We start from the raw sequence: 14,618 nt of genomic DNA, 5'->3' as shown, positions 1-14,618 counted from the left end.
GTCTGTTCTCTGTGTCTATTTGCTGTGTCGTCATCTTTGCTTCTGTTGTTGTCAGCTGCACGGGACTGTGTTTCTTTTTTTTGTTGCAAGCCATCTTGTGTATCAGCTCTCCGTGTGTGCTGTGCCATTCTTGGCCAGGCTGCACTTTCTTTCGCATTGGGCGGTTCTCCTTATGGGGCGCACTCCTTGCATGTGAGGCTCCCCTATGCAGGGGACACCCCTGCGTGGCAGGGCACTCCTTGCGCACATCAGCACTGCGTGTGGGCCAGCTCCACATGGGTCAAGGAGGCCCGGGGTTTGAACCGCAGACCTCCCATGTGGTAGACAGATGCCCTAACCACTGGGCCAAGTACGCTTCCCAAGACTGGAAATTATGTGATAGATTGTTATTGTTAATTTCCTTAGGTAGAAATATTGCACTGTGGTTTACGTTAGAGAATGCTCTTATTTTTAGGAGATACATGCTGGAATATTTATGGGTGAACTGTCATATTTTGGGGCATTGAGGAGAATTCTATGATCGCGATATTGAAAGCCAGGACTGGAGACCTTCACGGGAAGTTTATTAAAGCCGGCCGGGCCAGTGGACTTGAGTCCAAAAGCCCAGTCCTGAGCCAGTCTTTTAGGTTCATTATACAGAGAGTATGCCAGGGGTGGGGTTAAGAAGCATTTGGCGTGAAAGGTTTTAAGTTTTGGTTTCTCCAGGCTTGGGGGCTTTCCGGAAACTAGGTAAACTTGAATACACACAGACCACATCACTATCTGTAACTCACTTTTCGAATGGTCCAAGGAAATAAAACAAAACCACCTCATACCCGTAGAGGGGCTAAAGCAAATATGGCAAAGTGGAAAACAATTGTTGAATCCTATGTTGTGGGGGATGATTGTAGAATTCCTTAGATTTTTCTGAATGTTGAAAACTTTCATTCTAAAAAGTTGCTGGAAAAAAACACCTAGCTGTGGAGTTGAACTAGTTGATTAGCTGTGTGGCCTTGAGCAGTCTCCTTGTTCTTTAGCACTCTGGCCAAAAACAGGCTAAAAATACTGACGTCCCACTGCTGTCGTCTGGATTAAAGGTGTAAAGTACCTGATCCCGACGCTCAGTAGAAGCGGGCATTCTCATGGTGAGGACAATCCCCAGCAGTTCTAGTACAGAGAAAGTGATGCGGAAATACCTGCTGGTGGGTTTTATATGAATGGCTGGTGGATAATTGGTGAGTCCCCCGGGCCTCAGCTTCCCTTCCTGGTAAATCGTGGACAGGGGATGGGGGTACAGCTCTGGGGACTCCGGACCTGCAGGCCCCGCAGCAGCTCCCTGCAGGGAAACTCCTGCGGCCCAAGCGCGGGGGCGGGGCTAGAGGTGGGCGGGGCGTGGAGCGGCGAGGATGCTCCGAGTGAAGTGGAGGCTTTCGGGAGAGCCTTCTCTCCAGGTCGGTGTCAAAACCCGTGCGGAAGTAAAGAGGCCAGGAGCCCCGGCCGATCCCGGTGATGAGCAGCAGCGTCCTGCTTTCCGTGGGTGGAGCTTGCCTTGAGCCGGACTGGACCGCCCGGGCATCTCTGGGCCCTAAAGAGGGAGCGCTGGGGGCCGGAGGCCAGCCGTGGCCGGGAGGGGTCAGCGGCGTGTCCAACCCGAGGGTCACGTAGCCCTCTGCGCTTGCTTCCTTCTTGGAAAGTGGACTCAATAGCAACCCGCCTTGGGGGTGGGGGTGAGGGGGTGGCAGCAAGCCAAAATGTTCCAAGAAGGGGAGGACGATGACTTTTTTTCCTGCCTCGTCTTTCCGAATGTTTTACAATGCATATGTGTTATTTTGGGGAGGGGGGGGGAGGGGGAGACGTACCTTCTGGCCACTTCACACAGTTCTAGTGAGGAAAACAAGCTAAGTGCCTGGTGCCAAAGGAACAGAGCAACCAAAAGTAGTAACCAAAATCACCTGAAATTTGAAGGTGAATTGGGGCATTAGATGACACCAAGGGATATTAAGATTGTTCTTAGATGTGGCGATGGCTTTATCAGCCATAAATGATCAATGAAAATGTCAACTTTTTGGAGACATGCTGAAGTATGTAGTGGTGAAATTGACTATGTCTGCATGTTGTTTTTCAAATGAATGATACTAAACTGAAATTTTAGTAGTTTGATGTCAGAGGTGCAATTGTCTGTAATCCTTCTCGGTAGCTGAGAATATTTGGAACATAAGCACGCAGTACTTTAAAAAATGGAAGAAATAGACCTACGTCGGATATTTCCTTACCCCAACCTCTTTAAAGTATTATAACTAAAAAAGGCTTTATAAAGTGTCAAATGTCTTTTTTAGTGACAGGCCTAAGTCTTTGCAGATGTTGGAGCTTTCCCAGGTTAATCATTTCTTTTCCTATATCTTAATGTTTCTTTCACAAAACTTATTTCTGGCATTTCGCCACTGGCAGGCCAAACGTCTCTGGTAAATCAGAAAAAATACACATAGAATATAAAGTGAAAACTCACTAAGGCTGCACCAAGGGCCCTAGTATCATTTGATTTAGAGTGAAGGTTTACCAAGTCCTGGCCATTTTACACGAATGGCCCAGAGGTTAGGGACGGTGCCACGTTCCACTTCACCACGGAGGACACTGGATCCCTCAGGAGCGTGACTTGTCCAAACCACACAGAGCCTGGCGCCCCGGAATCAGCAGCCAGAGTCTCCCACGCCAGCCTCCCCATCTTGGGTCTCCGGCCTGGCACCCCACCCCAGGCGCGCGGCTCCGCATGGCGGCACCCACCTCTGCGCACGGTCATCCGGCTCCACCCGTCGCGCGGGCTCGGAGGGAGTCCTCCCACTCCCCGGGCCAGGGCGCCAATCGCGGCGCCTCCCGCAATCCCAAACGGCTCACGGTGTGCCCGCGCGCGCCACAACCACCCGGACGCGCGGGAGCTGCAACCGTGCTTCCCGCAGGCCCCGCACTGGCCGTGCCGCGGCGCCCCCGACTCCGCCCGAGGCTGCCGACGGCGTCCCGGGGTGCCCTGCGGGTATCCGGGGTCCGGACGGCCGAGACCCCGGCGCGGCGCTTGAATCTCCCGCGTGCAGCGGGAACTGGGCGGGCAGGGTGCGGGCGCAGCCAATGAGCAGGCGGCGCGGGCCGGCCGGGAGCGGGCGGCGCTGGGACAGCTCCTGATTGGCTGGCGCGCGCCAACCCCCGTGGGCATTTAAAGGCGAGCGCGGGGGTCGCGGCGCCAGACCTGCTAACGCCGCGTCAGTGTCTCCTGTGCTCGCCTCCGCGCCGTCCGCTGCCATGCTCTCTGTCCGCGTCCCGCTCTCTCCCCTGACCGACCCGCAGCAGCTCCAGGGGCTCAGCCTGGCAGACAAGGAGAATACGGTGAGCGCGCGGGACGGGGGCCGCGGGTGGGGCGCGGGCTCGTGCGGCAGGGACCCCCCACCCGCACCCCAACCCCACTCTCACCCGCCGCCCTGCCCGCCTCTCTCCCGCAGCCCCCGACCCTCAGCAGCACCCGTGTCCTGGCCAGCAAGGCCGCCAGGAAGATCTTCCAGGAGCCCGCCGAGCCGGTGAGTGGCCGCGAGTGGCGGGGCCGGAGCCCGGCAGGGGGCGGCCTTGGGGCGGGTCTTGGCGCCAAAGCGGCTTTGTCCCTGCAGCTCTTCCCGCTCGCCCCGGGCCGCCGGTTCCCGCCAAAGGGCCCCTCCCGGGCATTTCCTATTCCACGTACCCGCCTGGCCCTGTCATTTCTACAGTCCAGTTCTGTGTGTCATACGCATATGCTACATGTGACATGCTTTGTACCGTTAACATCTGCTCCCGAGATGATTTTATAGAGGCCCCAAATCGGTCTTTCTGGCTTTCTGTTAGGTCGAACCATGCGAAATTGCCGATATTTGAACAGATTTAACCCATGAAAGTGGCAATTTCACTTGGTTCACTTTGTTTTACAAAATTTGGGTTGCATTTTCTTTCTGCAGGAGAAAACTAAAGTACCTGCCCCCAGCGTGGAGGATGAACCACTCCTCAGAGAAAATCCCCGCCGCTTTGTCATCTTTCCCATAGAATACCATGACATTTGGCAGATGTATAAGAAAGCTGAGGCTTCCTTTTGGACAGCTGAGGAGGTAATCTAGATTCGGCACTGTCCCCAAATCTAGAAGATTCCTACACTAGCGCTTTTAACTTTTTGAAATTCACTTTACGTTCCTTTTGGGGACAGGGTCAAGAAACTATGAAGAATATATTTACCAAGCAGTGCTAGTAGACTTGAACGAAAAATTTTAAACTATGCCTGTGTGTTATCCTGTCGGCTTGACTCTCTTTCCTTTAGCTAAAATTGTGAACTTCTAAACTTCAGGTGGATCTTTCTAAGGACATTCAGCACTGGGAAGCCCTAAAGCCTGAGGAGAGGTATTTTATATCGCACGTCCTGGCTTTCTTTGCAGCAAGTGATGGCATAGTAAATGAAAACTTGGTGAGTTTGCAGCCAAAGTCTGCTTTCATTTGCTTGGAAGATAAAGATAGAACTACTTTTTAATTTTTTTTCCCTCATCTTTTCCATTCTTCCGTGCTGGATGTGTGTATGTATATTAACTAGTATTTGTATTATGTGGTATTTCCTGTTTTACAGTGTAATTGGCAGTTATTTCTTACTTAACAGTATTTTTTTACCTGACAGCAGAGAAACTCAAAGACCATGTTAAATGGCAGTCAGGAGCTTAGTCCTTGATTTCAACTCGTTTTGTGGCTTTGCTGTCTTAACTTGGGCTTATAATCTGTCTTTTTGTAAGTGACTGATCTTGCAGTGAATTAGGAGAGAATGAATCAATAATTAGTGTACACTAAAATCATAAAGAGAGGTTATCTATTTCCTGCTCTGTAAATTGAGTATACAGTATAGTGACGAGCTGTATTAAACATATGCCAGGGCAGGCTTTGTTACCAAGACTGAGAGGACCAGTAGCCATCCATTTGGCTGGGTGAGTTTTCCTCCAGTGTAACTTTTTTTTTTAACCACTAGGTGGAGCGATTTAGCCAAGAAGTTCAGATTACAGAAGCCCGCTGTTTCTATGGCTTCCAGATTGCCATGGAAAATATACATTCTGAAATGTATAGTCTCCTTATTGACACTTACATTAAAGATTCCAAAGAAAGGTGAGTATTAGTTTGGAATGCCAAGATGACCTTATATCAAATTTTTACGTTCATATAAGAATGGGAAATAGCTAAGATCACTGAGCAATCAGATTTCTAGCATCCATGGCCATGTCTGCTCTGAGCAAGTGGCCTTAATTTAGTTTATTAGCCAATTACTTATAAAGAAAGCCATTCGATAATCTCATTTTAGAGCTTAAAGTATATTATTGAGCATCCTATCTAATGCCTTTAGAAAAATAACCATAGAGGTTGTATATAATGAACCAAAACCTAGGTCTTGACGATTTTTACTCATGCAGCAAATATGTTGAGAACCTGCAATATGAAGTTGGTAGGGGGGCAGGGCTACAGGGAGAGGATAAAAGAATGTAACCTGCTTCTAAGGGGGCTTGTAATATGTACCAAAAAAGAGACCTCGAAGCCTGAGGAATTACTAAGCATGTAGAGGCAGCAGTGACACACAACATTTAGGCGTAGAGCAGTTTAGTTGAAAAGCTAGCTTGTATTTGGGGATATTAGAGGAGAAGCAAAAGTAGGTTGGGGCCTGTTTTAAATTTTGGAGGTTGGTTGGAGAGGAGGGGAAATCAGAAGTGGGCTGAGCAGTCTAGAGTGTTGTAGAATAGGATCCTTGTGTAGAATAGAAGTGAAGCTGGGGGAGCTGAGGAGTAGTTGTGGCTCCAAGAGGAAAGGTGAATGGTTACTTGAAAGGCCAGCAAGAATGAGGAAGCTGGGGGGAAAAGACTTGAGCATTTTTGTATACAAATGGGAAAAGAGGGTGGGGGGGATATGATTTGGGTAAGATCAGGAAGTACTGGTGGTTAAGCTTGGAAAGCTAGGGAGAGGCAGACGCAGATCTCTGAAGTAGAGGAGGACCTTGAAATGGGGCAAGAATTAGGAACCAAAGTCTGATGACCCTGACTGAGTTCAGAAAACAGGATGGTCTGGGAAGGAACTGGTTCCTGAGATGGGACTGGGATAAATGGGAGGTGGAAGAGGGTAACAAGGAAGATTCAGTAAATGAACTCGTAGGGCTCAATCAATTTGCATTTCTGACTTAGCATAAACAGTGTAACATAGAATTGTAATAGGAAGCAACCTTAGCTAGTTTATTGGTCTAATTTTATTAGCTAGGTATAGAAATTAGGGCCCAAATAATGAGCAGTTAAGATTTTATGGTTCTTCAAATTTAAAGCAGAAAGGGTCAGTGGACCCCTTTCATGATCTGGACTGAAAATAAGCCAATAAACAATAACCAAGATTAATGGACTATCATTAGTAGATCTGGGGGCTCAAGTGTGCATTACAGACCACCTCTATTAGTAAACATAAATATTAAGATCTAAAAAATAAGTCTGGAGGACAAAGCAAACCAGTAGAATATATTTGTGTGTATGTATTCCTGTTCGAATCCATCCTTTTGTGGAAAAAAATGGCAAATATTTCACTTTGACCTCAGTCCCAGTCCTCTTATCTAGACATTTATAATTGAAGGTTTTTGCTATCACTGCTGATGCTATATGTATCTTCCAGGGAATTTCTCTTCAATGCAATCGAAACGATGCCTTGCGTAAAGAAGAAGGCAGACTGGGCCTTGCGTTGGATTGGTGACAAAGAAGCTACCTATGGTAAAGATCCTTTGGCCCTGCTGTAACCTGAACTTCATTTTCTAAGTACTGTCAGACTGGTTTGTCTGCCTTTCCAATCAATGTACAGTAAAATTTCTCACTAGAGATGTTTTTGCGTTACCTCGACAGGAGAACGTGTTGTAGCCTTTGCAGCAGTAGAAGGAATCTTCTTTTCTGGCTCTTTTGCATCGATTTTCTGGCTCAAGAAACGAGGATTGATGCCTGGCCTCACGTTTTCCAATGAACTTATTAGCAGAGATGAGGTGAGTGTAAATGAAATAGCAGGCTAATAATTTACTGAAGGGAACCCGTTCTGTCCACAAATAGCATGTGAATTTAACCATATACATACCCTGTAAAGAATGAAATACTTTAATTTACTGAAATTGTTTTACTTGTATTCCCTGAGTGTATAATACATTTATATGTACATGCTGCCCTATAGATTTGACTGCACAAAACTGTTAAGTTGATGAGATTTCTCGAGACATTTTATTACAGTTTTCTAGTACTGATTATGGCCTGGTATTCTATGCGATCCTACTGTATTTCAAAGCTAGTTCAAATAGCCAATAAAATTCCAGAATTTATAAGCATCCAATAGATGAGAATTCCATTTTGTTCTATGTCTTTGAATGCATTTGGATTAAACTGAGGAAGTAGATGCAGGTGCTCTCAATTTTCTAACTGAAGTCCTATTTGAAGGGCAGAGACTGTGAAAACCCACCACCTTGGAACCCACTTGGCAGGTTGGATTTTCCCTTAAAGGAAGATAAGGATTGCTTGGGGCTTCGTGCACTAGGATTTGCAGGCTTAGTTTCGCCTTGAAATTGTATAGTTAATTTCCTGAATTAGACTTTGTGCTCCATCCTTTGCCACCTGAGCAGTGCAGAGCAGGCCTGGCCTCCTGCTACCAGGTGGCAGCAGTCTCAGGTGGTGCTGAGCCTGCTCCTGTGGAAGCAGAGTGGTTGTCTGGAGTCACTGGCCCTTTGACAGCTGAAGTCCTTTTAGTGTGGCCAAGCAAGGGGAATGTAGAACAGGGAAAAGCAATTTCATATTCAAAGTTCATGATAGCAGTCCTTTGGCTTTACAGTAGTCTCAAACCTTTTCTTCCAGGGATTACACTGCGACTTTGCCTGCCTAATGTTCAAACACCTGCTTCACAAACCTTCGGAGCAGAGAGTAAAAGAAATAATTATCAACGCTGTTAAGATAGAACAGGTGAGGTGTGAGGGTCACTCATACTTGGTAGAGGGCCTAACCATCGTTATGCATCACTTTTATTCAGAAGCTATGTTTTGCTCTGTAGGAGTTCCTAACTGAGGCCCTGCCTGTGCAGCTGATTGGAATGAATTGCACTTTAATGAAGCAGTACATTGAATTCGTGGCAGATAGACTTATGCTGGAACTGGGTTTCGGCAAGGTAAAGTATTGTCTATACATAGCCTTCCTATTCTTTTGAAACTGGTGGTTCTGTATTTATATTTTCCTGTGAACCTTTTCAGGTTTGTGGTGGCTCTGTATTTATATTTCTGTGTGAACCTTCGCAGGTTTTCAGAGTAGAGAATCCATTTGACTTCATGGAGAATATCTCACTGGAAGGGAAGACCAACTTCTTTGAGAAGAGAGTGGGCGAGTATCAGAGGATGGGAGTGATGTCAAGTTCAACCGAGAATTCCTTTACCTTGGATGCTGACTTCTAAATGAACTGAAGATGTATTCTTACTTTGCTGGTTTTTTTCCCTCATAAAAAAATCAGCTACTTGAAACGTATCAACCAGCTACACCACGAATTGACCCTAATAGTAATATTCTTTGATGGCATCTTTAAAACTGTGTAGCTACCTCAGCTAGTCCTGTTAAAAATACTAGTGGAGTCGCCTAGAAAGAGGACATCTAAGACAAAAGGCTAGTAGGATTTTATGAAAGGTCTTGTTAGTGTTTGGTTTTTGCCAGCAGGTTGGCTGTAGATGACTCTCCTACAGCTGTCCCAGGAGCAGTCTCTGCTTTCGAGTGGGGAGAACCTCAAGCTAGTTGGATCCGGCAGGATTAAACATTCAGTTACTACCACAAGGCAGTTGGAAGATGTCATCCTCCTGCTTCAAAGCAGATTTTAAAGTTTACTAGTTTGTAAATAAAAGTGGCACTTTACATACAAATAAACATTGTACTGTCAAGCTAAAAGCCTAATATAGCTGAACTTTGTTGGTTTCTATACCAAATACAAAGTATTGAATCTACCACTTAATGGGAGCCAATTCAAAATGTACTAGGTGACTAAAGTTAAATCTATGTAGATGAAGCATGTTATTTCTAAGCTTTATTTTCTTTAATGAAGTATTTTTAAAATCTATTTTAGAGTCCATCCTGTGCATACCTAGCTGTTATGTCTAGTCAAGGCCACATAGAAGACAAGTTATGTGTTTTATCCTGTAACACAATGGTATCCTGGGATAAGAGAAAGGGTGTTAGTTTTTTAAAGGGTAATCTTTCAGGTAAAAACTTTAATAACTTTTTAAGGTACTAGGAATCGAGGTATTGTCTTGACTGGCTGCTGGTGAGCTCAGTCTTAACACCTGTGAGGCAAGGTAACATTTAATTTCTCAAATTTTATTTCCCCCTCCTAGATGGTATGAAAGGATCAACTGGGAAACTACATGTGAACTTTTAGATTATACCTATAGTTCACACTTGAAAATAGTCAGAATTGTCTTACAGTTCTGATTTATTGATTGTGCAATCACTTCTAACATTTTCCATAAGTCTGATGCCAACCTGATTTCTTAAACTTCAACAGAAAACTAATGTTGCATAAACTAATATATATTATTCAAATTTTTAATAAGGAACTATAAGCATAGATGTATTTAATAGGACTTAGGTTGTCAATCTGCCTTTTATGTTCTAAACAAAAAGGCCAAGATGTTACATGGAAAATGGTGCCTGATATACATGGGCCCTTTGGCAGCACTTGTCAACTGATCACATTGGCTGTTTGACCACTGTTTCATTGTCCGTTTTCGTTAGCATTTATTGTATAGTCAATCTTTTTATTCCTGTAATATGGGACTTTTCTATCTTATTGTTACCTAAAGTTAATAAAAATTATGGTCCTCATGCTTGGGCAACATTAAAATGAATAAACACTTCTCCTTGCATTGTCAGGTATGAGGGGGAATCTGGAATCAGATTTTAGGATTCTACTCATGAGCTGTGTAATTTGTGATTTCTGTCAACTCAGATTCAAGTCCTAATCTGTTGAAAACAGTTTGCAGTGTAAAACGTTACAGAGTTGAATATGCCGCGCAAGTGTTAAATGATTAAAATAAAAGTGTTCTGTCAGTTCCTTGGGTATGGTAAAATTTGCATTACAATTCAGGAAGGAAAAACCAGGAGGGATTTTTTTCATAATATCTAAAGCAAAGTTCATTTGCTTATGGGGAAGGGTTTTTATTCCAGCACAGAAGACCTAGGAGCACTTGAAAGGTGAGGCCCCAAAGCCTCAACGGCAGCCTGTCCCGGACCCTGGAGGAAGCACGTGGGGGCCTCCCTTCTCCCATCTGTAAAAGTGGGAGCACATGGTAGGTGGAGGTCTTCCCAACTAGGCTTTTGCTTTGTTCAAACTGACCTGTGCAGCCTTTTGCAAATAAGTTGTAAATGCCCTTTCCTGACTCAAAGCCACTCACCATAAAACCTTTTAAAATGCTCACACGGTCCATACCCAGGTGAGCAAATTATTCCTTGTGTGGCATCACTTTGATATTCTTTGGAATAGTTATCCATCTACCTCACCAGGCGCCTATTGGGCATACAGGCAAACAAAAGGATGTCCCTTCCTGTGGAGCTCCTAATAACCGATATAAAATCTGAAGTGTTTGATGGGAGATGTAGTTATGGAGAAAATATATGGAAGGAGCAAGAGGGAATTCTCAGGTGGAGGTGGAAGTAGGATATAAAACACTAGTTGGGGAAGAGGACTGGAGAAGATGAAGTTGCTTCTTCACTGGTGGTGGCCAGGGTTTGGGAATGTCCACAAAATGAACTAATATGCTGGGTAGCAGTAACATACTTGGGAGAACGGAATTAAAATACACTAAGGTAGGGAAGTGAACTTGGCCCAATGGATAGGGCATCTGCCTACCACACGCGAGGTCCAAACCCCTTGACCCGAGTGGAGCTGGCCCATGCACAGTGCTGATGCGCGCAAGGAGTGCCGCGCCACGCAGGGTGTTCCCTGCGTAGGGGAGCCCCATGTGCGAGAAGTGCGCCCCATAAGGAGAGCTTCCCAGTGCGAAAGAAAGTGCAGCCTGCCCAAGAATGGCACCGCACACCCGGAGAGCTGACACAACAAGATGACGCAACAATAAAACAGATTCCCGGTGCCGCTGATAAGGACAGAAGCAGTCACAGAAGAACACACAGCGAATGGACACAGAGAGCAGACAACTGGGGGTGGGAAGAGAAATAAAAAATCTTAAAAAAAATTTTTTTAATTAAAAAAAGGGGAAATCTTAATACCCCTATATAAAAAAAAAAACAACTAAGGTATTAGGAAAACTAACTTGAGACTGGAAAGTTCTGTATTATGGAGTGGGTGAGTGGGTATAGCTCAGTGGTTGAGTGCCTTACTCACATGTACGAGGTCCCAGGTCAATCCTCTACAAAAAAAAAAGGTATGCATTTATAATGTGACCAAAAATTTCCAGCTATGAGCTGTTTCCAAGACATACATGAAAAAAGTAAAGGGATGGGAAAAAACACATGTCCAAAAAAAAAAAAAAGAGGCAAGGCAAAAACGTTTGTTAGAAATGAAAAGTCATGACCTAAATGGACACCAGTTCTCTGGAAAGGCATCACGATCACTGCTCCTGACAATATGGCCTCTCTGCAGTATGGCTGGGTGTTGCCTCATAATCTGACATCTCTGGGGAGTTGATGAAATCTTCAGCACAGAGTGACCGAGGTGGATGACATGTTGTGTTCGCCATATCCTCTAGTCACCCTTTTTTTTTTAAATGTCCTCCCCTGGTCCTTTGCATAGTTTCTGGGTTAACTTTTTTTTTAGTTCTTGGGTTAACTTTTATGCCAGTTGGGGAGAAGCCTGTCTACACATGGCTTGAAAGCTCACATGGAATTGTCTTCACCACCTGTCTGGCTGTTGGGTGATGCCCCAACCTCCAGTGTGTTTTGTCCTGCTCTGCAGGTGTGGGCAGGAACAGAGGTGGGTGGGTGTGGCCTAGTGACTGGGCAGGGCCAAGGACAGCACTAAGCCTGCAGCAAGCCCAGGAAGGTGGGGCCCTGCTCTGCTGGCACTCGGGGCAGCACCCAAACCTCACAGAGTGAACCCTGCGAGCTGTGCCACTGGCCCTACGGCAGCCCAGAGTCAAACCAGGAGCCAGGAGTAGAGGTGAAGAGTGAAACAAGGTAGACTTGTTTCTTGATATATACTCAAGTGTCGCTCCAGTTTGGGGCTGGCTGAGCCTGTCTGAGTATAGACAGACAAACCGGCTTAAAGGAACAAGGCTTAGGGGTGTATGCTGAGGCTGCCTGGGGCCCGGAAAAGGCAGCGCTCGCCCTGCATCCCTCTGAATTACGGGGAGATGGTGGGAAGAAGACTGTTATCTCTGGCTGTGGCAGAATTGTATCTGCTTCAGGGATGGATATGGCCTTGAAAAGTCCTCTTTTGATTCCTGCTGCCCTCTATCAAAAACTCCCACCCGCTGGGGCTCCGTGCGGCCAGGACTCGGGACCCGGCAGCCAGACCCAGGCTTAGAGGATGAGCGTTTGCCCCCGGCCTTGGAGGCCTCCTCCAACACGAGGGACAGGCCTCTCCGAGTGAAGTCCGCACGCGAGCCAAGGAGAATCAGTCCAGCACGGCTGAGGTCCACCCCCTGGAGTCCTCATTCTGGAAGCCAGTAAATCCCTAATGGATGAAGGTTGACTTGACTGCCGCATGAAAACAGCACAAGCCGCAGAGGTGAGGGCTGGCTTCACCCTAGTCTAGAACTTTCAGGCGACCAGGCACGTTCACAGACTTTTCAACAACGCAAGCAGAGGTTATGTCCACCATTTCGCAGACGTAGCGGAAGAGGCTCAGGGAGCCTAAGTGGCAGAGACCCAAGAGCCTGAGGGTCCTGATCCCCGGGGTCAAGCTCTTTTTCCTTTAGGACCCACGAACTCCTTTAGCAGCAGACTGGCACTTCAGGCCTTGCTCATGCTAGGTCTAGGAACTCTGGCTTCTGCAACTCCGCTTCAGCCAGCGAGGGGGCCTCGCCAGCGGTTTGGCATTGTCGCTCCTGGGTCCTGCCTTCCCTTGTGAGCGTGGCCCCTTCCTGGGGCAGGTGGAGAGTCAAGCTCTCTTTGCCCCTGTCGCCATGGCCATGCGGATACTGCCCAGGCCTGGCCAGGGGCTCCAATAGGAAGCACCTCAGGCAATATCAGCACCAGCTTTGGGGGCACACCGCTGTGCTTCTGCCGAGGATCCTCCTCAAATAAGAATCACAGGCTTGTGACATGCCAGGCACCGTGCTAGGAAGGCGGCGACAGCTGACTTGGAAAGTTGTTTTTTTTCCCTCCCTCCCCACTGTTGAATGCTCTCTGTGTCCGTTCACTCTGTGTTCTTCTGTGTCTGTTTGCATTCTTGTCAGCGGCACCAGGAATCTGTGTCTCTTTTTGTTGCATCACCTTGCTGCGTCAGTTCTCCATGTGTGTGGCACCACACCTGTGCAGGCTGTGCTTTTTTCGCTCAGGGCAGCTCTCTTTGTGGGGTATACTCCTTGTGCGTGGGGCTCCCCTACGCAGGGGACACCCCTGTGTGGCATGGCATTCCTTGTGTGCATCAGCACTGCACATGGGCCAGCTCATCACATGGGTCAGGAGACGCTGGGTTTGAACCCTGGACCTCCCATATGGTAGGCAGATGCTCTATCAGTTGAGCCAAATCCACTTCCCACGACTTGGAAAGTTGAGGAGACAAACAGATACTCACATGGTGAAATGGCACCTGAGGCTTAGTGATGCCACCTGCGGGAAGCAGTGCAGTCCCAGGGTCAGGGCGCTGGGCAGGCTGCGGGAGGCCTCAGTTTGAACTTCCACCCACCACCAGCCATTCTAGGAATGTGCCCTTGTTAACTGCTTGGAGTGTCAGGGTGGAGATGACACTACTAACAGCTTTTAGGAGGATTGGCGGAAATACGTGTAAAGTGCTATTTACGGTGCCTGGCATATACCATAAACCCCCAAACCAAACTGGCCTTGGGAGTGGGAAGCCCCGACGCTCCGGGTGTTTCCTGCAGCCCCTGGAGCACGGCTGCCTCTGCGAGTGGCTCGCGCCTTTCCACCACTCCATTTCAGGGCGGGTGCAGCTTCTCCTCCCGCGCTGAGAGAGGATTTGCTTTGGAGGGTGTGGGAGCAGGGTGCCTGGGCTGGGCTGGCTTCACCCAGGATCACTCAGGATTTCCCCTTTCAGCTGCCAAGCTTGGAAGTCAACCCGAGCTGCCATTTGCTTCTGTCAGTGCAGAAACAGCAAAGGCTGGTCTTGGAAATGTTCATCTTCCTTTTAAGAAATAAGTGCTTTTGGAGCCAAGCTTCACCCCTTAGGGGGTGGGTGATCTTGGGGGTAGTTCCATCCCCTCTCCCTGCCTCAGTTTCACCTGTGTGAGCTTGGACGAAAAAGCCAGCCCTCCCAGGCTTGTTGTGAGAATTCGATGTGTAAAGCTCTTGGCTTGTTTTTTAAAAACAGCCTTGTTGAGCTGTGACTTTCAGTTCACCCATTGAAAGTGCACAGTTCAAAGGTTTTTCGTATCCTCAGAGTTGTACAGCCCTCAGCACCAAGCTTAGAACATTTCCGTTACCTGCAGAAGA

The 14,618-nt window shown here is 47.2% G+C and overlaps 1 protein-coding gene across 1 annotated transcript; it reads left to right on the top strand.

Annotated features, from left to right (window-relative positions):
• The first annotated feature begins 3,206 nt into the window (after positions 1-3,206).
• Positions 3,207-10,101, top strand: RRM2 (ribonucleotide reductase regulatory subunit M2). The gene is made up of 10 exons (XM_004479920.5): positions 3,207-3,354; positions 3,468-3,542; positions 3,951-4,097; positions 4,331-4,447; positions 4,994-5,127; positions 6,661-6,755; positions 6,885-7,018; positions 7,872-7,976; positions 8,065-8,178; positions 8,306-10,101. Exons 1-10 carry the CDS (start codon positions 3,271-3,273, stop codon positions 8,456-8,458), a joined length of 1,158 nt encoding a protein of 385 aa, XP_004479977.1. The 5' UTR covers positions 3,207-3,270; the 3' UTR covers positions 8,459-10,101.
• Positions 10,102-14,618: the final 4,517 nt, after the last annotated feature.

This window comes from Dasypus novemcinctus, chromosome 25, assembly GCF_030445035.2.
Source record: "Dasypus novemcinctus isolate mDasNov1 chromosome 25, mDasNov1.1.hap2, whole genome shotgun sequence".
In the NCBI taxonomy this organism is placed as follows: Eukaryota; Metazoa; Chordata; class Mammalia; order Cingulata; family Dasypodidae; genus Dasypus; species Dasypus novemcinctus.
This window is presented reverse-complemented; position numbering and strand designations above follow the sequence as displayed.